This window comes from Camelina sativa, chromosome 9 (assembly GCF_030686135.1).
Source record: "Camelina sativa cultivar CO46 ecotype springtype chromosome 9, ASM3068613v1".
NCBI lineage: Eukaryota > Viridiplantae > Streptophyta > Magnoliopsida > Brassicales > Brassicaceae > Camelina > Camelina sativa.
The window spans coordinates 34488209-34502430 of record NC_141888.1 but is presented as its reverse complement, the minus strand read 5'-3'; the positions used below and the strand labels follow the sequence as shown (position 1 = coordinate 34502430).

Sequence of the window (14222 nt, the reverse complement as noted above, 5' to 3'; positions counted from 1 at the left end):
TATTATTGACCCATGCTTTACTTGAAATGAAGATCCAAAACTTACAACTTTTAGCTAAAAGTATATATTTGATTCTGTTAAACTGAACCCAAATCCATAATACAATAATTCATGCCATGTAAACCTTTTAAAATTTGGACTTATAATTATTATAAGAAACATATTTAAAAGAGTGTTTTTTATCTATATAATTTTGACCCAACAAAATTTTGTTATACCTCAGCCACTACTAGTGTGAATAGTTAAGTTTCTCGACACACGCGCTGTGTTCTATCCTTTCGCGTAGAGTATTAACTTAGGGATGTCTTATATTATAATTTTGTTTAACGCGATCCGATCTCCCTCAAACTTTTGTAGAAGAAAATGTATCTCATGAGTTTACTTACAAGAAATATATAGAAAATGCATGGAATTCCTATGAATAATCTTGTAACTATTTCAAGATCAACCTCTTAGTTATATATATTAAGAGAATAAATTATGCATCGTATTCATACTACCATGTTTTACTCTATATATATATATATATAGAGAGAGAGAGAGAACTAAATAGCTTATTAGGTTTGATGCGATTCTATAATAAGCAAACCTCTCCGCCACTTCCACACCCTACCGGTATTAGATCTTCTGGCGACTCCACGGTGGTCAACGGTGTCGGTGACGACTTCTTATTTGAGAAGAGAAGTTTAATTTCTCTAGAAGTCGTCATTTTCTTCTCTGTCACCAACGAAAGAGATTAAGAGACTGCAGGTTTGATAGTACGCTTTACATGTGAGCTACATAAAATTATTTTTTATATAAAAGAAAAAAAAAAAAGACAATTTTTATAAATATTCCTAAAATAAGGTTTTCTCAAAAAATATTATTCTTAATTTTTCTTTTCCAAAAATACCATAAAATTGAAACTAACTTACTAAGATTTAATATTCAATATTAAACTTTAAATCCCAAATACTAAACTTTATCCCTTAAAACCTACTCCTTCCGTTTCAAAATATAGGATGTTTTAACTAAAGCACGCAGATTAAAAAAAATTTACTTTTAACAAGTTCAACCAATTAGAAACAATAATGCATAATATAAAATACTAAACTAATCTAAAAGTTGCATAAAAACTTGAAAACATCCTATATTGTGAAACAAAAAACTTTTCTAAACATTTTATATTTTGAAACGGAGGGAGTATATTCTAAATCTTAAAATGAAAAAAATTACCATCTTTAAAAGTCAACTTTTTATGATTATGGTAATTTGAAAAAAAAAAATCTAAAATAATAATTTTGGTATTTTTGGAAAGTAAAAAAAAACTGAAAGTATAATATTTCGAGGATATCGAACACACAAAGTCAAGAAAAATCAGAAATTCAGAAGTCGACAAAATAAAATAAAAGAGTTCCTTCACTAACCAACAAACAAATATTAACGTATATATATATATATATATATATATATATATATATGCCTATTATGCTATTTCTTGCCATATAAATAGAAGCGTTACGACTGATTGTCAAAAAAAAAAAAAAAGTGTTACGACAATTCCGAAATGAGTGGATAGTTTTTGTTGTGGAGTACATTATATTTTTTTGTCAACCAAACGTATAATTAGAAATATGTTTTTATTTAGAAAGTGGTTTCTCAAACCGGAGTACTTCTGTCTTAATTATATCAAGTTTTTAATTTTATTTTAATATATATTTTTTTCTTGTAACGATCTCATGAATCTCTACATACTTACAACTACAAGAGATAAAAAGTTCTTATGCGATAGATAGAAAGTATGATATCTATTGAAGGAAATTTCAGAGAATTGAGGAAGGAAACATTTAGCTTGACACCATTAATAATTTAATAGGTATGCGATATGTAGAAAATATGATATTTATTTAAGGAAATTTCAGAACCATTAATAATTAAATAGCTACGTCACCATCTCAATTATTTACTAGTCATTTCTTGAACCCAGTGAGGTAAAGAAGCATGTAGCTTCTCAACAACCTCATCTAACTACAATAATGTCAATGACTCGTATATTAATAGCTGTGTGTCTATACATTGTGGAGCAATACAATGTGGAGCAATACAATAAAACCGGAGGTCGTCAAATAATAAGAGATATGGCAATAGAAAGGCAAGTGATGGAAGGAGAGGCGCCAGTAAGTCCATTTGCGCGGTTGTTTAGCTTGCCGGGTCTCGATGTCTTCAACATTGTAACCATTGGATGCAAAACCGAAGGCAATCCATCAACCATTGTAGAAGGCTTAAAAAACACATTGATCAACCATCCACGCTTCTTTAGCATACTGGTAGGTAATTAACGTACACACACATACACACGTTTTTATTGTTTATAAGTTAAGTTTCATGACTTCCAACTCAAAATAAATTTAAGAAGAGTATATCAATCCATATACAATATATTACGTTAGGGTTCCTCTCATTCAGATGTAGTATTACTAACATCATATGATACATGTAGGTGACTGGTCATGGTGAGCACAAAGGAAAAGCTAAATGGATTCCAACAAAAGTAAAAGTAGAAGAACACGTAATTGTTCCGGATATAGATCCCAACATTGAGAATCCTGATGAATTTCTAGAGGATTATACATCAAGGATGGCTCTTTCTCCAATGGATATGTCCAAACCTTTATGGGAGTTTCATTTACTGAAACTTAAAACATCACATGCCGAATCTGTGGCTGTGGCTAGGTTCCATCACTCTTTGGGCGATGGGATGTCTCTTATGTCTCTATTACTCGCTTGTACTCGGAAAACATGTGATCCTGAGGCATTGCCTACTTTTGTGGCTCCGAAGAAAAGCAAAGACAAGAACGTTTGCTTTGTTGTGGTAGCTTGGTTATGGTTCATAGTAAGAGTTATGTTTCACACTTGTGTTGAAGTTATCAAGTCTGTGGTTTTTATTTGTTGTGCGAGGGACACTTCAGCTCATATAATGGGTAAACCAGGAGCTACACTTCGCAATAATAAATTTATTCATCAAATCATTAGTTTGGATGATGTCAAAATGGTGAAGAACGCTATGAATATGGTACATTTGCTTAATCAGTTTTTCTTTTTTTCTATTGAAAGATGAGGTTCTTATGTTTTTCCCCTTATTAAAATTTCTTTTACATCTTTTTTTTCCTCTTTTCTATTAGACAGTAAATGATGTTCTTTTTGGGATGGTACAAGCTGGTCTTTCTCGATATTTGAATCAAAGATATGGTAAATCATTTACTCTTGTTTAATAGTATCATATTTTTAACAATATTCTTACATTTTGTCTCGAATTTGGTAACAGATCTTGAAGACAAACTACGTCTTCATGGTGTTGTTTTTTTCAATCTAAGGCCAAACAGAAATATTGAGGTACTAAACAACATACTCCAAACGATTTCTACTTCTTTTATTGTCTTGTTTAAATAGTAAGAATCTACGAGGGGGTAATGAAACTAGGATTTTAAAAGATTTTGGAGTTTTTCTAAATCAGGATTTGGCAAATATGATGGCGAAAGGTTCAAAGTGTAGATGGGGGAACTCAATAGGTTATGTTCTGATTCCCTTGGAGATGAAGTCATACGATGATGTATTTGAATATGTTCGACAATCCAAAACTATGATGAATCGTAAAAAATATTCCCTCGAGCCTCTCTTTTCCCATGTGTTGCTCAAATTGACATTGGATGTTTTTGGATTTAAGGTAAGATGTTAAATCCAACTTATCGTAATATATGTCGTTCCAAATATAATACATGTATTTCGTACATCTGATTGACATATATGGATGTGTGGGGGTGGAAACCAGGCACTCAAAACTCTTGTAACTAAGATTTTTGGAAGCACAACGATGATATTTTCTAATGTGGTTGGTCCAGCGGAAGAAATTAGCTTTTTCGGCCATGTGATCTCTTACATTGCTGCAAGTACCTTTGGTGTTCCACAGGTACATGACTCTCGATCTTATACACAAACACATTCTTGAAATCGTCATCAAAAATAGTAATACTTTTATCTCTTGCGCATCAGTTAGGCAACTAAGGTTAATTAAATAGATTATCCCACATTATGGATAGTTCGAGAATATATCATCTGGAAGAGAGTGTTAAAATAACTCCTATCAAGTTATGAAATATATTCTTTTTGTTAATTAACTATAGTATTTTTGTTTTACTAATAGTGTCGTTTGAATGTCTTGTCACATTTTCAATGAAAACCAAATCGCTTTTTATCTAAGTATATTATTTCAATTTATTAATTAGAAAATTATTTATATAGTGTACTTATAAATAACATAATTGAAATGTAATATTCCCTGAAAACATGTAAAATTTATGTGAAACAAAATAGATAGTATATAAGTTTATCCACCGTGAATTAGTTGGGAACCTTAATTGATATGAAACTTAATTCTGATGGTTTGTTTTTTCATTTTTGGAACAAGGGACTAATTATCGGTGTTCAAAGCTATGTGGACAAACTCATAATCAACGTCGGAGTTGATGTAGACGTGATTCCAGACCCTCATCACCTCTGTGATCTCATCATCGAAGCTCTTTCAATGATGAAGTCTGCTGCTCCACAAAAGATCTTCCATGCTTCAGAGGTTTAAAACAAAATGCTCGGCGTGCGTTATCATCTTGCTATTTCCAATAAATTGTCTATTCACGTCTAATCCTGAGTTTATCATCTTGTTGTATGTCGGTCCACTTCTACAATAATTCTTCATTCATAAATGTTTGCACGAACATGTTGGGTCACTTCATATCTCCTCATCATGAGGTATACAACGTGAGGATGCCGGAACCTATAATTGATAATGGACCCGCTATTTAATATAAAATTTTAATCCATAGGCGGCATAAAAACAAGCTTTAAGTCTCTTAACCCAAAAGTGAAGGCATGGCCTAATTACAAAATATATTACATAAAAATTTCAACAACAAAACACAAAAACCATGCTACCAAAGACAACAACAACAACAACAAAAAGTTAGGTTTTCAGACAGCAAAAGTACAGATCAACAAGCGTTGCCAAGCCTCTGGCCGAGATAAACAAAATGCCATGTTAGAGACATGAGCGTCAATATATTTAACCAAGACGAGTATGTGTTGAGCTTGCTCAGCCTCTCGCTCAGCTTCTCCAGTTTCCGCCTTAGGGCATATTTATTGGTGGGTTGTTAGAAGGGGAGTTCTTAATTTTTTATAAATTAATTGTGTACTGTTTGGAATATAAGAACTCATGATCTTTTAGATAAAATTTTCTCTTTTATTGGTAGGTTCTTATTTTGGATCTCTTATTTTTGAAAATATTTTTTTTAAAAATTTAAAAATTTTAAATAGAATAGAAGTGGTATAAATGTATAAACATTTAAGATTTTATAAAATTAGAAAATATTCCATTTTTATTAATTTTCAAACATACAAAACATAATAAAAACATGAACATAAAACAAAAAAATTGCTCATTGTGCAAGTATCATCAAGAATTGTTGAGAACAAAACCAAATCTTACAAATAACAAGCACTGATAAAGAGATTAACATAAAACAAAACAAAAAACAGACCTGAATCTCTTTAATTAGGTTCATACTCATCATGTCTACTAGAGCAAGGTAACCTCCAAAGGAATGTCCTAATAGAATAAAGTTGCTGAGATTCTGAGCTTTACGGCATTCCTCTAAGGAGTCGATAAACCATGCCTCAGTTTCTACACAAATAAACAAGGACCAATGCAGTTCCATTACTGGTCATTTCACGTATACAAGCCATTTTGGTTCCAATGAAACTATAGCCACTGAGTCATGAACATTACAGGGGATGAACATAATACCTTCAGTGCTTTTACAAGTAAAATCAGGCCTACTTGATCCACCCCACCTAGTAAGAAAAAGAGAGAACTACCTTATTATACAGTCACAAATGTATACAAAACATGAGAACAAAAAAAAGGTCTACAACAACATTCTCACTTTGATGTTTAAGACAAGAGAACCAACAAATGGCAAAAGCATGAACTCGTTAATACTTAAAGCATCCAAAGCATCCAAAAGGTCACATTGTGACTAATATATTTCAGAAAGAGAAGTTGCATAATAAGCTGCTTACCCAAGTTGATCAATAGCAATCACCCTAAATCGACTGGCAAGAGCATCGAAATTTCTGAAGAAAAAGCCTTGAGAAGCACCATAACCATGAACCATCACAAGAGTGGGAGAGCCCTCCTTAGCATCAAAAGTAACAGTGTTGATGTAACGTGACTCATTGCTGGTAGACCTAAACCACCTGATTTTGGAACCTCGTGGTCCTGAACCAATATTAACTTGTTCTTGTACATAAGGCGTCCTGAAGATTGTTCATCACAAAAGAATTTCAGAAACAGCTCATCTGTCATGTAAAACCTTAAAAAAACCTCTCCTTTAACATTTCAAGCTCTAATAAACAATGTCCCAGAAACAGGGCTAATACCAAATTCCAGAATCTTGAAACTCCTACAAGTTTGATAATTCAACGATTACAAACAGAACAAAGATATTTCTCAAAGAAACACAAAAAAAAAACAAAGTTTAAAGCCTCAATCTGTCGCGAATTCTTAATATTAGAATGAGAAACTTACCATTAGAGATAGGTTCAAGTTCCTCCAATTCAATCTCCTCTGATACCAATCGATTCAATCTCCTCCGATTGATTAGACTCTGATTCCAATCTCGTCCGATTCCATCTCCAACGATTCCGACCGATTCCAATCTCGTCCAATTCCATCTCCAACGATTCTGACCGATTCAATCTCCTTGAGAGATTCGCGATAGAGAGCGAGAGAGAGAGGAAGAGAGAACACGATCAGGCCAAAACAAATTTTGTTCTCAATAAAACTCTTTAACCAACCACTGCACTGACACGTCAGCGCCTCTTATATGAAAACGAGTATACTATATAAGGGGAGCTCTTCCTTTTTCTTTTCTTTCTGATTTATTTTTTTCCTACTTTTCCTTAAAATCTCTCTTAAAACCTCCGATAAACAAGGTCTTAGAGCATGTGCATTGGTTGGGACAAATATTTGGTCCCTTGAATAAATTAATGTTATTTTCAGAGTTTCTTAATTTTGGGATGAGCATTGGTGTCCCTCACAATTGGTCCCCTGTAAAAAAATAATATTATTTTTTTAAATATTTAAATTAATAAGTAAAATCATAGTAAAGTTTAAATTCAAATAAAACATATAACATTAACATTAATAATATAAGAAAATTACAAAGTTACAAAAACTTGGAAAAAAACAAAACATACAATTAAAACATGAAAAAGAAAAACATAAACCGTAAAAACATGAAAAGTAAAAACAAACATTTTATTCTCAGCATAGAATTTTTGTAATTAATCTTCATTATATGGAAGATGTCCAAAGTTTGTCCAAATATGCTCAATCAAATCTTTTTTTAACTGGTCATGAACTTGTTTATCCCGCATATGTGTTCGACGAGTAATCGTACTGCTCATATTTGAACCCAAACTGGCGGCACCGACGGTATATGTTTGATCCACATCTTCTCCGTGTTGAAATTCAGAAACAATGTTTCGGTATCAATCATCCACCAAACAACAAGAAATTGACATTTCAGATGCTAATGAAATCGAATAATTACCTCTTACTCGATTGTTGTTGCTACTTGTCCTGTGAATTCCCGTTATGTGTGGCTTACTTCAGGTGACACTGACGAAAACTCATGAACAACAAACAATTTCAAGTGAATACTCGGTTTAACTTAAAAAAAATCAGACTAACACAAAGAAACTGCAACATTCTTATAGCAAAAAGCCATTAGCTTCTTGTTCTCAACTATTGAAACCATAATCCAAAACCCTAAATCGGAACAAAAATCACATAGGACATATACATAAACAAAGATAGTAAACTATCCAAACAAGAACGATCGACTAAACTTTCGGATCCCCAATTCAATTTCCCAAAACCCTAAATCGAGAAAACAACAAAAAAACTAAATCATCTTAATTCGGAAACGAAATTGGAACACAAACCTCTTTCAATTGGAACCGGCTGATTTTTCTCGAGATCAAACAGCAGATCGCCCTTTGCGTGATGATATTTAGGGATGAAATCAGATCTCTAAACGAATCGCCGTCGAGAGAGAGAGAGTCGGAGACAAAAAATAAACTCGAACCATTGAATTTTTCCGTCTCACCCTACAGAAACAACAACAACGACCCACACGTTCCCACGTGTTCAGAGGAACGATGCAAATTACGTCCCAATTGTAGGAACGATTCTACAATATTAATTTGTTTTTGATTTAAATCAAACCTTTTATTAGTGTGGGACGGGTGAAAAATCAACCAATGCACATGCTCTTAGCTCCTGCTCACTAGTCGTCCTCTCTCCTCCTCTTCCTTCCTCTTTTTCCGCCTTCATCCGCTCAAACATTGCCTATCCACAAACAATACATAACTCAACATTATTTAACTAGAAGATCCAAAACCAAAACCTTGTCATAAAAATTATAATTCAATGTGACCAAAATAGAAGATTCATTAACCAAAACAATTAGATTCTCTCCTTTACATCTGTTAAAATGATCCTTAATTTCCCAAACTCAAACTAATCTGTCATTTTTATGTGTATAAGACTAAACCAAAATTAAATATTAGCCAGGGAGATGTAAACTAACTTTGGTGGCACGTGGCTCAACAAATGATTTGTTAGCCTCAATCATAAAGAAAGAGGACAAGAGGTTAACCCCTTGCCACATCTCCGTGGCGTTGGTGAGCAGTTTCCTCCGGCGGCTAAGCACGTGACCCAACAAACCCACAAGGATTCCCACAGAGGTCGCCTTAAAGTAAACCGGATACAGCTTACTCTGCACTACACCAAACTGTTGCCTCCCCAACACCGACGCTAAAACGTAGCTTGACACAAACGTCACCCACACGCAAGTCCCAAAGGCCGCAGCTATCGCAGTCAGCCCCACCACGCTCGCTACCTTTGTCGGACTAAGCGCCCCCACAGCAGCTGACCCGAACTCACGCACCCCATTCTTAACTCTCTCCCACGCATCCTGGGACTTGTGAGCCACCGTTTCCTTCAATTCGTGTGCCTTTCCCCTCACTCTATCTTTCGCCCTCTCCTTCGATTCATGGGCTTTTTGGGCCACCGTCTCCTTCACGTCATGTGCTTTATCCCTCACCTTATCTTTAGCATCATGGGCTTTATGAGCCACACTCTCTCACATCCTGGGCTTTCTCTGTTACCTTCTCCTTAACATATCGGGCTTTATCAGCCACCGTGTCTTCCACGTCACGTGCCGCATGTGTAACCGTCTTCTTCATATCGTGAGCCTTACGACCGACGGCATCTTCGACATCGGAAGCAGTCTCGCCGACAGTATCAGCGGTTCTATCTTTAGCCCGACCCACCACACTCGCGATCTTCTGCCTGCACTTACCGAACCGTCTCTTGATTCCGTTTTTTTTTTTTTTTCTTTTTTTTCTTTTAAACCATTGGGCCACATTCCTACATTTCGTAGGAGCCGGGACTCGATCTCGGGTGTGACTCCGTTTTTCTTCTTTTTATGATAACGATCTCTCTTAAATTTTTGTTAATTACAAGAAATATATCTTATGAATCTACTAGTACTTTACAAGAGATAGAAAATGCTTCAAAATACTCCTATGAATAATCTTGTAAATATTTCCAGAATAACAAAAATAATAATTTATACATCAAATTCATACTACGTTGTTGGTACTCCATTTATAAAGTTAGATAGAAAATGCAAAAAAAATTGTTCATTCATTCAAAAAAAAAATAATGGAAAAGTGGGGTTTTGCTTTTTAATACGACATATATTTTTAAATTAAGATTAGGCATCTAGACCTAGAAGAATAGTTTTTATATATTTGAAAACTAAATTAGAAAAAACAATATATATTTCTGGTACAAGAAAAATATCTACCTACTTACAACTACAAGAGATAGAAAGTGCATAAAACTCCTATGAAATTGTAAATTGTTTATTAAAACAATTTCTTGTAAATATGCGATAATGTAGAATGATGATATTTATTGAAAGAAATTTCAAAGAATTGAGCAATGAAACATTTAGCTTGACACCATTAGTAAATTAACAGCTATGTCACCATCTTAATAATTTACTAGACTATTCTTGACAATATAACTGTCACCATTTATTGGACCCATCATAGATATATAGTGAGGTTAAGAAGCAGCTTCTCAACAACCTCATTTAATTAACTACAATAATGTCAATTACTCATATTTTTTTTTACGCATGTCAATTACTCATATATTAACAGCTGTGTGTATATAAATAAACCATTTGCATATGTAATTTGCAGTATATAATATCATAAAACCGGAAACTAAAATAAGAGATATGGCAATAGAAAGGCAAGTGACGGAAGGAGAGGAGCCAGTAAGTCCATTTGCGCGGTTGTTTAGCTTGCCGGGTCTCGATGTCTTCAACGTTGTAACCATTGGATCCAAAACCGAAGGCAATCCATCAACCATTATTGAAGGCTTAAAAAACACATTGATCAACCATCCACGCTTCTTTAGCATACTGGTAGGTAATTAACGTACACACACATACACACGTTTTTATTGTTTATAAGTTAAGTTTCATGACTTCCAACTCAAAATAAATTTAAGAAGAGTATATCAATCCATATACAATATATTACGTTAGGGTTCCTCTCATTCAGATGTAGTATTACTAACATCATATGATACATGTAGGTGACTGGTCATGGTGAGCACAAAGGAAAAGCTAAATGGATTCCAACAAAAGTAAAAGTAGAAGAACACGTAATTGTTCCGGATATAGATTCCAACATTGAGAATCCTGATGAATTTCTAGAGGATTATACATCAAGGATGGCTCTTTCTCCAATGGATATGTCCAAACCTTTATGGGAGTTTCATTTACTGAAACTTAAAACATCACATGCCGAATCTGTGGCTGTGGCTAGGTTCCATCACTCTTTGGGCGATGGGATGTCTCTTATGTCTCTATTACTCGCTTGTACTCGGAAAACATGTGATCCTGAGGCATTGCCTACTTTTGTGGCTCCGAAGAAAAGCAAAGACAAGAACGTTTGCTTTGTTGTGGTAGCTTGGTTATGGTTCATAGTAAGAGTTATGTTTCACACTTGTGTTGAAGTTATCAAGTCTGTGGTTTTTATTTGTTGTGCGAGGGACACTTCAGCTCATATAATGGGTAAACCAGGAGCTACACTTCGCAATAATAAATTTATTCATCAAATCATTAGTTTGGATGATGTCAAAATGGTGAAGAACGCTATGAATATGGTACATTTGCTTAATCAGTTTTTCTTTTTTACTATTGAAAGATGAGGTTCTTATGTTTTTCCCCTTATTAAAATTTCTTTTACATCTTTTTTTTCCTCTTTTCTATTAGACAGTAAATGATGTTCTTTTTGGGATGGTACAAGCTGGTCTTTCTCGATATTTGAATAAAAGATATGGTAAATCATTTACTCTTGTTTAATAGTATCATATTTTTAACAATATTCTTACATTTTGTCTCGAATTTGGTAACAGATCTTGAAGACAAACTACGTCTTCATGGTGTTGTTTTTTTCAATCTAAGGCCAAACAGAAATATTGAGGTACTAAACAACATACTCCAAACGATTTCTACTTCTTTTATTGTCTTGTTTAAATAGTAAGAATCTACGAGGGGGTAATGAAACTAGGATTTTAAAAGATTTTGGAGTTTTTCTAAATCAGGATTTGGCAAATATGATGGCGAAAGGTTCAAAGTGTAGATGGGGGAACTCAATAGGTTATGTTCTGATTCCCTTGGAGATGAAGTCATACGATGATGTATTTGAATATGTTCGACAATCCAAAACTATGATGAATCGTAAAAAACATTCCCTCGAGCCTCTATTTTCCCATGGGTTACTCAAATTGACAATGGAAGTTTTTGGATTTAAGGTAAGATGTTAAATTAAACTTATCTTAATGTACAGTTGAACATCTATAAATTAATACCATTTAAATTAATACTCGCTATAAATTAATAAATTCTTTCGGTCCCGAGTTGGACCAGTGTAAAAAATAACACATTTCGATAAAATAATAAAATAATAATTTTTTTGGAAATCATCTGTAAAAATATGGTTCCATCAATATCATAAATTAATAATGATATAAACTATATAGATATATATAATAAAATATAATGAAATATGAGTTTATTGTTGTTTACTTATTTTTGAATTTATATTGTAATGTTCATCTCTAATATTTCTCATTGCATCAAATACTTTTGGTGTTATCTTCTCAAATCACATCAAAAAAATTATGAAAAGTTCTAAGATGTGATAATTACTTCCTTACGTGTAACTAGTTCTAAATGTACCACAATATATTCTTCGACTTCATCATCACTATGAAAGATAGTCGCAATAATTTCTTTTAAACTTCTGAAAATTTATCATTTTTACCTGGATAATCTAATAAACTATTTATACTATTATAAAAGCCACTTATAAATTAAGAAAATTCTATAAAAATGTGAATTATAGTACTAGTATTTTTTTTAATAGAAAATTCAGTATTATAAAAATGAAACAAATCTCTTCATAAATTAATAAAATACTAATTAAAACCTCTATACTTTAATAAAATTTTATGGTCCCGATCTTATTAATTTATAAAGGTTTTATTGTATGTCATTATGAATATAATACATGTATTTCGTACATCTGACTGACATGTATGGATGTGTGGGGACGGAAAACAGGCACTCAAGACTCTTGTAACTAAGATTTTTGGAAGCACAACGATGATATTCTCTAATGTGGTTGGTCCAACCGAAGAAATTAGCTTTTTCGGCCATCAGATATCTTACATTGCTGCAAGTACCTTTGGTATTCCACAGGTACATGACTCTCTTATACACAAATACATTCTTGAATTCATTATCTGTAAGAGCGTGTCAAAAAAAATCGTACTAAGTTATTAAATATATTTTTTTTTATTAAATACTCTCTCTGTTTTATATTAAGTGTTATTTTAGACTAAAAATTTTGTTTCAAAATTAATGTCACTTTGTATTTTTAATGTAGATGTTTGGTAAATTTTCCAGTTTTACCCCTACTAATTTAATGTATTGACCAACAGAAAAAAATATATATAATATATTAATAAAGGATAAAATAAAAAAATTTAATAATTTTTTAATATGTGTGAAAATCCTAAAATGACATTTAATATAAAATAGAGGGAGTATATTCTTTTTGTTTTTACTAATAGTGTTGTTTGAATGTCTTGTCACATTTTCAATAAAACCAAATCTCTTTTTATCTAATATATTATTTCAAATTATTAATTATATAGTGTACTTACAAATAACATAATTGAAATATAATTTTCCTTGAAAACAAATAATAAGTTTATCCACCGTGCATCAGTTGGGAACCTTAGTTGATCAAACTTAGGACGGTGTATTGAAACTATGATTTTGGAATATTGTATGGGATTTAGGAATTTCTGAATTTTGATATATTTTAAGAAAGTTGATATGATTTATGGTAAAAAAAATTCAAATTCCACCTAAAACCATGAGATTTGGATTTCTGTATTTTTAACTAAACAAATTCTCTCAAATCCTCCAGAATCTCTATAACTTATTAAAATTCAAATCTATAAACTGTTTTAAATAATAGTAGATTTTTAAATCATCAATTCAATAACAGTGAATTTTAATGTACTTCTAAAAATCTATATCTTGAATAACATAGAATTTGTAAAATTTACACAAATTACTCAAAATGTCAAGTTGAATACACCTGATTGTTTGTTTTTCCTTTGTGGGAACAAGGGACTCGTTATCTCTATTCAAAGCTATGTGGAAAAACTTATAATCAACATCGCGGTTGATGTGGACGTGATTCCAGACCCTCATCACCTCTGTGATCTCATCATCGAAGCTCTTTCAATGATGAAGTCTGCTGCTCCACAAAAGATCTTTCATGCTTCAGAGGTTTAAAACAAAATGGTCAGACGTGCGTATCATCTAGGTACATTGTCACTATATTCAATAAATTTGTCTATTCACGTCTAATCCTAAGTTTATCATCCTGTTGTATGTCGGTGCACTTCTACAATAATTATTCATTCATAAATGTCTACACGAACATGTTGGGTTACTTCATAT

General features: G+C 32.7%; 3 protein-coding genes and 1 pseudogene across 4 annotated transcripts; 2 read left to right on the top strand and 2 right to left on the bottom strand.

Moving 5' to 3' along the window:
• Positions 1-1974: 1974 nt before the first annotated feature.
• Positions 1975-4748, top strand: LOC104712792 (wax ester synthase/diacylglycerol acyltransferase 2). The gene is made up of 7 exons (XM_010429763.3): positions 1975-2306; positions 2480-3052; positions 3162-3228; positions 3305-3372; positions 3494-3703; positions 3809-3946; positions 4445-4748. The coding sequence occupies exons 1-7, from the start codon at positions 2016-2018 to the stop codon at positions 4610-4612; spliced, it is 1515 nt and encodes a 504-aa protein (XP_010428065.2). The 5' UTR covers positions 1975-2015; the 3' UTR covers positions 4613-4748.
• A 273-nt stretch (positions 4749-5021) lies between these two features.
• Positions 5022-10213, bottom strand: LOC104715813 (uncharacterized; annotated as a pseudogene).
• On the bottom strand, positions 5378-6762 carry LOC104712788 (1-acylglycerol-3-phosphate O-acyltransferase-like). Its single transcript, XM_087464073.1, has 5 exons — positions 6663-6762; positions 6413-6491; positions 6109-6345; positions 5834-5880; positions 5378-5710 (listed from the first exon to the last, which is right to left on the bottom strand). The coding sequence occupies exons 1-5, from the start codon at positions 6760-6762 to the stop codon at positions 5466-5468; spliced, it is 708 nt and encodes a 235-aa protein (XP_087320199.1). The 3' UTR covers positions 5378-5465.
• A 132-nt stretch (positions 10214-10345) lies between the features above and the next one.
• Positions 10346-14219, top strand: LOC104712789 (wax ester synthase/diacylglycerol acyltransferase 2-like). Of its 2 annotated transcripts, none has more exons than XM_010429761.3 (7): positions 10346-10598; positions 10772-11344; positions 11454-11520; positions 11597-11664; positions 11786-11995; positions 12807-12944; positions 13887-14219. In XM_010429761.3, the coding sequence occupies exons 1-7, from the start codon at positions 10410-10412 to the stop codon at positions 14052-14054; spliced, it is 1413 nt and encodes a 470-aa protein (XP_010428063.1). In that variant the 5' UTR covers positions 10346-10409; the 3' UTR covers positions 14055-14219. The 2 variants fall into 2 exon arrangements, with proteins under 2 accessions (XP_010428063.1, XP_087320707.1); XM_087464581.1 differs by having other exon boundaries at positions 10370-10602.
• Positions 14220-14222: the final 3 nt, after the last annotated feature.